At 48.9% G+C, this 9,461-nt stretch overlaps 1 protein-coding gene across 2 annotated transcripts in view; it reads right to left on the reverse strand.

Annotated features, from left to right (window-relative positions):
- The window catches only part of LOC123826722 (IQ motif and SEC7 domain-containing protein 3-like), a 115,224-nt gene extending 111,179 nt beyond the window's left edge, over positions 1–4,045 (reverse strand). For both annotated transcript variants that reach the window (XM_045850727.1, XM_045850728.1), the window contains exon 1: positions 3,531–4,045. In XM_045850727.1, the coding sequence (XP_045706683.1) occupies positions 3,531–3,796 (266 nt within the window). In that variant the 5' untranslated portion in view covers positions 3,797–4,045. The remainder of the gene's footprint in view (positions 1–3,530) is intronic.
- Positions 4,046–9,461: the final 5,416 nt, after the last annotated feature.

Raw genomic sequence — 9,461 nt, forward strand, 5'->3', positions numbered from 1 at the left:
ACAGAAGGATATCCTCGGTGCGTGTGGCCGTAACACACTTGCTCTGCTTCCTGGAAGTTTGCTTCTGTATGTTCCTTAACCAGCTGTGCCTGCTGAAGCTCACGCTGACTTTCTACAGAATGTCTTTCTCTACAGTGGTCCTAATCAATCACTCCCTACTGCCTTGACCCATTAACAAGTATCTACTGAGCACCTATCAGGTGTCTAAACCCCTAGTGGGAGGGGGGCAGTTTCAGAAACATCATTAGAAGGTAGCCCACTAAACACTGAAAATGAATTCAATAGCCCAATGTGATCAAAGTCACCCTATTTCTTTTCCTGTTACCATCCTGTTTTCCCTGAAGCTGAGAAACTCATGATGATATCTTTCAGTAGTGGTTGAAAGAAGACTTTCTGAGAAACGGTTTAAAGCTTTCTGGGCTTAAACATTCCCACCATGCCCATTAATTTCACCCAAGCACTGCTTGGGTGAGGTGGTACCAAGATGCCTGTTGCCCCAGTGTGAGCCTGTTCAATTGCACCTATCCACCCTCTAGAAGGACACTCTACCTTTCAGACATGGAGGGGCATCCTGTCCAATGGTAGCAGGGAGCAGGGGACCCCTGTTTCAAGCTGGAGCAGTGAGGCTGCTTAGGAAAAGGAAAGCTGGGCCTAGTTTAGCCTGACATGCCCCCTAGACTCTGACCTATAAGGGCGCCTGTCTGTAGACAGAAGGGGCTAGGAGAGGGCATTGGCAGTGTCCAATTGGGGGCTGCCTGTCACCTTGGTGGGCTCATGCACAGACGTTCCTGTTTCAATCACAGATGGTCAACCCCAACCCCACCCCAACTTCTGGACAGTGGTTCTTCATGGTGCCACATTCCCCGCTCCCCATCTCCTGCACCAGACCCCCAGAGGTATCTCCAGGTTGTCGGGAAGTTCACTCACCTCCTGCCTGTGCTCATTTGGCCCAAAAGAAATGAGAAACTGATTGACAAGGGAAGAATCTGAAATGCATTAAGCACCTGTGTTCCTGTTCCCTCAACACCCATTATCTTCACTTAATCCTTAGAAAAGTATGGGAGGCAGCTATGATCATCCCCATTTTGCGGGCATTTTTACAAACTTGAAGCTAACACAGGTGGTGTAATGATCACCTGCTAGCAAGTGCCAAGCTGGCCATCAGACCCAGTCTGCCTGCCCGTGTCCCTTTCTCCATTCTGAGTCGCATTCTTTTCCTCTCTTCCCTGCTCTTCCTTTCACATCACCACACACATCACTAACAGCTTTGCATACGGAAGGCAGTTAATAAAAGCTGGCTGCTCTCCAGGGAGTGGGTTATCCCATGTTCCTTAGGGATAACCTATCTTGCTCCACATATGAGCAGTAGCTATCTCAAATCTGGGTGTGGGAAAGCAGCCCTCAACTCACTACCCTCAGGCTCAGTGACCCAGACCTCACTGGACCCCTGAGCGTCTCCTGTGAAGGAAAAAAATGTGGATGCAAGAAGATGGGATCTCAGATGACCTGGTAATATGCTGGTGATCCAGGGCCAACAGCACCTGCCTCCCCCAGGAGCTTGTTAGAAATGCAGGCTCTCCAGCCTGCCCCAGACCTATGGCCAGAATCTGCATTCTAGTACAACCCCCAAGTACCTGGTGTACACATTCAAGTTTGACGAGCTCCCCTTGACCTACAACTTGGGAGCTCATCAAACTTAGGGGCTGTGTTGCCACCGTTTCTCTTAAAGGGGGTGCTATCATGGGTTCTGGCTGTGTCTCAACTAAGTGAAGTCAGGCTGACACAGAGCTGGGGACTTGTGCAACAAACCCTGCCTGTAAGGCCACCGCTGGGATGCAGTACTGTGAGGATTCCCTGCAGCGGGCAGCATTCACTGCCTTTCGGAATCTTCCCATCCCCACACTTGGTCACCATGGGTGACTCTGAAGGGAAAAAAGAACCCATCCCCCCTGACGGTGCTATGAGGCATTGGCCAATAGTTTGTGTCACTGTTTCCTATGAAACAGGGGCTCTCATTTCTGCCCTGGTGTGTCAGCTGCCTCGGCTACTGAAGACTTCACCTAGCAGCCCCAGCTTTTCTCAGTCCTTGCCTGGGGGATAAGGACACAGGCCCCTGAAAGTAGCACCAGGTGACCCACAACCACTATGGTAGGGACCCAGAGACAAAGAGGGTCTCAAAGACATCAGAGCCAGGGGCAGAGCACAGGAAGGCAGTAGGGAGTCTATTCTTTCTTTCAGTGACACCATCTAGGGGCTCTCCACAGGCCTCACTCTTCGTCCCAGGAAAAACAGAAACCAGGAGTTGGGGACAGGGCGCTGCCTGGCACAGAGCCGGGAGACTCTCTCACACCCAGACCCCTCCCTCACATCAGTCTCCTCCAGAGCCCACCAGAGCCCAGGCAGCAGTGTGAGAGGCGGGGACTCTGTAGCCTGAAAGAGCCTCTCTTGAGGTGGGGGAGACATGGGATCCCAGATGACCTTACCTGGACTCCAGAGGAGCACCTCCCCTACCCCTCGCCCACGCAGGATTTTGGGGTCAGGGTTAACTCCTCCCGATCATTTCTACCCACACCCAGGAAACCTTTCCTGAAGCTACAGACCGCCACCTCTCCCCTCTCCAACGCACACAAACTGTTTTTTCTCCTAGGGCTAGGCAGTCCCAAAGACACAGGAACAGAACAGGTACACAGGGCGCAGAGCACGCAGGAAACTCACCCCAGCATCACCCAAAGCCCCCCAACCCCGACCCCCTCCCGGACTTCTGCGGAGAGGGGCCGTGCACTACTCTTTGGCACTCAAGGGACAGTGAATCGACAGCCAACCCGCGGGCTACCAGGCTAGGGGGCTTAAGGACTGGCCAGTCCCGCCCCGTCCCTGCTTAATCCTAGGTCCGAAATAGCCCCGGGTAATCCAGGGATTGGGCGGGAGGGGTATTAACCCGGAACTGGGAAGGAAGACAGGGAAGTATCCTAGGGGAGGAGGTCTCGGCGCGTCCCGGGCAGAAGGCAGCTCAGAGTCTCTTGGAGTTGGAGGCGGGGAGGGAGGCGGGGGTTGCTGAAACCCAAAAAGTAACCCAGGCCAGTTCGAGAGCTGTTTCTGTGCCCACCGGGGCCACTCTCCACCGGGTCCCAGGTCTCCGGGGCAGGAGTTCTGGCCCCAATACCCAGAGCCCTAGCTCTGCGCCCTAAACAGTCCCCCGCCCCGCCCCTGTGGCGAGGTCGACCCTGCATCTGAGCGCCCTGGATAGCTGAGCCCGAGTCCCGAGCCGTCTGTCTGCGGAGAGCCGGGCCGGTAGGAGCGCTGGGAAGCGCCCTAGAGTGCCCTTCCGAGGGAGTCTAGTCCCTGCCTGAAATGGAGCCCCAGGTCAGGGCCGCGACCCTGCGAGAGGGTCCTCGGTTGCGCCTCAGGGTCTCGGAGCGGGCGGGGTGCTGGCCGGAAAAGCACCCTCCCTGCCCGGCTCGGAGAGGAAAGGGGCCCCTCAAGTAGTTCGCGCGCCCCCGACACGCTCGTCGCCCCCAGTCCCTGCTTACTTGTCGCGGAGCCCGCTGACCTCCGAGCTGGCGCCGACAGACTGAGGACCGAGGCCCGGGTCTGGGAGGCGGGCGCACGCGGCCAGGTGTCGCCGGTGCCACTCCTGCAGGCCAGCGTTCTCGCGGCTCAGCCGCGCCACTTGGCGCTCCAGCTCCTCGATGCGCCGTCCCCGGCGCGCCAGCAGCTCTTGCTGCGCCGCGACGATCCGGGTCAGCTCCCGCAGGTACTCGGCCGCCTTTCCTGGGGGTTCGGCGGCGCTGGCCATGGTCCCTGCCCGGTGGCCGGCCGCGCCTCAGGCGAGCGGGAGGCGGGGCGGCGTCGGAGGCGGCGGTGGGGCGGCCATGGCTGCGCGGCGGGTACAGTCCCTCGGCGCAGCGCGGAGCTCAGCACGGGGCTGGCACGGCTCCGCCTCGGCTCCCACCTCCGCCGGTGCCCACCCCCGGCGTCTCCACACCTCCAGCACCGCGCGTAGCGATGCTCCGCTGCCCCACGGAAGCGCCGCGGCTGGGAGATCACGAAGCTGTGGCCACCGGGGGCAGGCGAGGAGTTTGCAAAGTGCCGGCTGCGAGGCAGAGCGGGAGTCGGAGCGGCCGGAGCGGGAGGAGGTGGGAGGCAGGAAGGGAGGGAGAGTCGGAGGGAGGGCGCCGCCTGCCGGCCCTGCATCCCCCGACCTGCTCCGGGCTCGCCGGGAGCTGTTATCTCATCACCACCACTCCTAGCCACTCTGATATATAAATTTAATAAAAAAAGAAATTCGGCAAAAATATATCGTCATAATAATATCAGCCTTGGGTGTGCATAGGAAAATGACTAATAAATTCGTGAGGACTTGGATATTTTTAATTGACCTAAGTCTACCCAAATGAAGGTATGTTTTGTAGATGCATACACATGACAAGTGTATTCTAGACTGGCCTTTATACATTCTAAGCAGATGGTAGCCCTAAAGCCTCCAAGACGTCCAGGTGAACCAGTTGCTAAGGCCCCGGCATCGACCTTCCAAAACTCACACCCTGGATTCTGGGAACTGATCAGCTTGTAGGACAGGGACGCCGGCTACCTCCACACTGGCATTGAGGCCTTTGGCATTTTATTTTGTCTCTAAGCTTCAGTTTCCTCAGCAATATATTTTCTATTTCTTAACCTTTAAAACATCTTTATAATTTTCATACTCAAATGTCTTTGGTACTAAACTTTATTTTTCTACCTTCTTGACTTGCAAAGTTAGGTATTTCATTGTTTCTTGTTTTATAGCAAATTCATTTTAAGGCTATAAATTTACCTCTGGGTGAAGCTCTAGGTACACCTCATAAGTTTCTAAAGCTTTGTAATGTACATTTTCATGATAGCTTTTCTTTGTTAAGGCTGGCATTACACTGGCTTGGATGATACATGGTATACCATACCCATATTTGTTGACATCCCTGCCCCCACCCCCACCAGGAGAGGATAAGCCCTGCATGCTGAGACCTCAGACCTGACAGGGGCCCTAAACCCTTATTGACTGTCCCCTGGGCAGCACCTATGGGGAGGGAGAGAATGGTAACGGGACCATTTGGTGGGGTCCTCAAATTCACTAAGAACTCTTTCATCAGGATGAGATTAAACCAACACCATGCTAAATAAAAACTCTTAACACTTAACTCTAAACTTCTCCCTCATCACTAGGCCAATAATAGTGCTCTAGAAATTAATATTATTTTTATAAATCCTGTAATTATCTTGTGAGGGCAAAATTACATTACATCTTATTTGTGTGTATTTCTATAAAGGTGTTTATCAGTTCAGTTTATAAATTTAAAGTATGCCAACATCTTTGCAACCCTATACTAATATTTCCTCATTATATAAATATACCAGGAGCCTCCCAAAAAGGGATGTAGTACAGGCTTCTTTCAATTTTGGGAGGACACTTGAACCTGAAGTCACAAGTGGGCTCTCTGCCAATGTTTGGGAGTGAAAGAAATTCAGTTCTTAATCCTGGCCCATGTCAGTGAGGATGGTGGGGAGAGGAGCTGACTGAATGAAGAGAAGGAACAGCAGGGCCTCCCCTCCTGGGGGGGATTTGCCTATCCCTCACTTCCATCACAGACTCCACTCCAGCAGTTCCAGGTTGAAGTTGACCTCACATTTCCATCTCCTTTCTCTCTGAGACTTGCCACATCTCCAAGCAGCAGACAAAGAGCTCAGCTGATGGCAGGTCTATGTGGGTACAGGAGACCTGGATGGGAAGGCTTTATCCCTGTGTCTCAAGAGCAGCCACAACAAGACAGGACAGAAGATGGCAATGGACAGACAGATGCTATGGCAGCCTCAGAGGAACTATACCTACACCCTAGGACTGAGCAGGACCCTTTATGATCTATTTCTCTGCTCCTTCCAGCTCCTATCATCTTAGACAATATGAGAGGTGAGAAGAATGAACCTTCACCAACTTGCCATCTGCCTCCTGTCTTATTTATTTTCCTTGACCTCCATTCCTGGCACTCTGGGGTGTTCCACTTACAGTTGAATTCCCACAGCTGGAGGTTATAAGAGAGTCTGCCACCAGCAATGAGATCATATACACCAGCCTTCCTGGCTCACACACTGAGGCATACCCCAGAACAAAAGTTGACACCTTCCCCAGAAAAGGGAAGTCTCCTCCACAAAGAGCATCAGCCAGTCACTCACTGAGCAAATGTGACTGAGCATCAACTGAGCCAGGCCCTGAGGACACTGAGCATGACAGAAGAGGTCTTGTTTTCTTGAGGTCCTTCTGAGGAGACATACTCTGAAGGACTGCTCAGAGGCCCCGCTCTTGTGTTAATGCTCTCCTGTCACCATCTCGATTCTTTTAATTTGTGGACAAGAGGTCCGCACTTTCATTTTATACTGTGCTCCCCAAATCATGAGGCTAGTCCCAGAAAGTGTGCTAGTAAGCACTGAAAAACCAGAAGGAAAAAAAAACCCCACCACATATAGCATTTGCCAATTTCCTAGGTGTAAATATTGAATACCATATTTTTCAGACCATAAGACGCACCTAGGTTTTAGAGGAGGAAAATGGGGAAAAAATTTTGAAGCAAAAAATGTGGTAAAATATTTAATAACATAAATAACATAATATTTCACCAATGTAAATGTAAACAGAACTCAACAACAGCATTAACAACCATTATTCCTCTCCAATTTGGGGGGAAAATAATTTTTTTTTAAAAAGTGCATCTTGTAGTCTGAAAAATGCAGTACTTCCCACCCTGGTTGACACAGTGAGACCTCAGTGACTGTGGAGCTAGGCCTAGGTGCATGTGGTGGCGCAGACAAGGATAAGGTGGGGCAGTGGCACATAATAGGTGCTTCACCTGTTTGAGATTCAATGCAAACCAAACAGTAATAATAATAGCATCTGCAGCAGAGTTTCACTTTTGGGTCAAAGAAGTTGAGAGCTGGGATCAAAGCTTCCCACAGGCTAGAGAGCACTTTCCACACCAGCGTTCACCATATGGGAAAGGAGGAGTACTGAAATGCCTGCATACCTCTGCCCCACAGGCCAGACTTTAAAAGATGGTACAGTACAACCTGCCTTTCACCAAACTCTGTTGCCACATATTGGAGTCTCCCTGGCTTTGATCCCCACTCCTGTCCTTCAGATGTGATAACTGATCTCTCTTCTGTACAACTGAAATCTTAGCCACCCAGATATCTCTTATGGTCTCCCCACATGAGCCCATGACAAGAACACTGGTAGTCTGAGTGGCAGAGGTGGACAGGGAGGGATAAAACAGGATGCTTTAATGTGACTGACAAAACAAAGCAGTCAACACAAATTTAGATGGTACAATGGAGACACTGTCTCTTGTCTAAATTCCACAGTGTATGATGAAGGAATTAGAACTCTGTAGCAGATGCTGTGGTGGCTGATCAGACTCCCACTTCAGGATGAGGCTCTCATCCTCCATGGATCAGGCACATTAGCGTCTGACAGCTCACAACCAAAACCAAGTCCCTCTTGGGAAATTGCCCTGTGCTGATGGCATCGCTCCCCCTAAATATTATGCCACCACCTTCCTAGGGAAGCCTTCATCTGTGACTGATACATGCAGGATCTTGTACAAGAGCTGATCCCCCTCGACTAAGCTTGGACAGCTCTGCAGCAGCATCCCAACTCTAGAGGTCTTGAGAGGAGCCCCTGAGACTTCTGTTGGGATTGCTCCACAGCCCAACTCTTCTCTCTGCCCAGTCCTGCTTCTTCCCTCCTCCACTGGTGCTGGCCCCAAGAGCACTCTCCAATAACATTCCTGCATGCAAACCTCCATCTCAGAATGTTTCCCTGGAAACAGCCCCACACCCTCTTCCCCTGACCCTGTCTTCACATCACGGCTTTTACCTTATCAGGATCTATGGGTTTACATGCTGTTATATAACTAGTCACAGTCTCCCTGCTTGGTATGTAAATAAATTCTTGGCTCTGAAAAACCAATAATTAGCTCTTCCAATATTATAATTACATAAATACAAGGCCAAGCAGTTTAAATTGAACTGCAGAGTAAAAAGATATAACTATGCACTCAAAAGGAAATAAAAATAACAAAAAATTTGGAGAAGGGTAAGAAGAAACATATCACTTATTAATATTTACTATTATTATCCACATTCAGCTTCTCAATAAAATAATCTATCTTTATAGTATCATTTTTTGTACAATATTCAATTTTCTTCTTAAAAACCTTCCTCTGAGAGCTCTTTGATTCATTGGTATAGTTTGGGCTGTCTGCTTCCTTGGTCATCTACACCACTATCATTGGAGATTTCTTGGCATTACACTTCAGGTTTGGATCCACAATTTCTCAGATTTTATGAATCTCTTTTCTTGGATTCATTTTGTATTTTGCCATGTACATCCTCCTGCAGTTCTACCCAGAGATAGCCTGAGGAAAGACCCTTGAGTCCTGTGTATCCGAAAGAATTTATTTCTCCCCCACACCTGATGGGCAGTTTAGCTGGACATAGAATCCTAGATTAAAAGTTAATTTCCTTGGGATCTGGCAGGGTTTGCTCCATTTTTCTCTGTCACCCAGTGCTGTTTATGCTAATCTGATTCTTGTTCCTTTGAAGAGGAGATTCTTTTGGGTCAGGTGGTAAAGGTACTTCTTCCAATCAGGACATTTAGAGATATGGTGAGAGGCATTTTTGATCATCACAATGACTGGGTACTCTCTGGTATTCAATGGGCAAAAGTCTGGAATACAATGGGCAGGAAAGTCCCACCCAACCAAAATTTTCCTACTTAACTTGCCAAAAAGAATAACTAAGTTAGAGGACTCACACTACCTGATTTCAAGACTTAATATAAACTAAGAGTAATCAAAACAAGTGGTACAGTGTAAAGATAGACATAAAGATCAATAGAATAAGAGAGTCCAGAAACAGACTCACAAACATATTGTCAATTGTTTTTCAACAAAGATTCCAAGGCAATTCAATGAGGGAAAGTACTGTATAGTCTTTTATGTTAAAAGACAAAAGTGTTGCTGGAACAATAGGAGAGCCACATGCAAAAGAATGAACTTCACAGCATCTACAAATATAAACTTGGAGTAGGTAGTAGAACTAAATGTAGGAGCAAATTATATAAAATTTCTGGGGGAAAAACATAGGAGAAAATATTAATGGCCTTAGTTTGGCAGGTATTTGTTAAATATGAAACCTAAAACATGAACACTAAAAGAAAAAAATTCAATAAATTGTACTTCATCACAATGAAAAACTTACTCTTCAAAAGATACTGTTAAGAAAAGAAAAGGCAAGTTACAGTATAGGAGAAAATATTTACAGCATATATATTCAGCAAGGGACTTCTGTGAAAAATATATAAAGAACTCTTAAAACTTAACAGTAAAACAAATAACCCAATTAAAAATAGGCAAAAAATTCAAACAGGAATTTTA

The sequence above is a fragment of the Phyllostomus hastatus genome, unplaced genomic scaffold, assembly GCF_019186645.2.
Source record: "Phyllostomus hastatus isolate PE091 unplaced genomic scaffold, TTU_PhHast_1.1 phas_contig_86, whole genome shotgun sequence".
In the NCBI taxonomy this organism is placed as follows: Eukaryota; Metazoa; Chordata; class Mammalia; order Chiroptera; family Phyllostomidae; genus Phyllostomus; species Phyllostomus hastatus.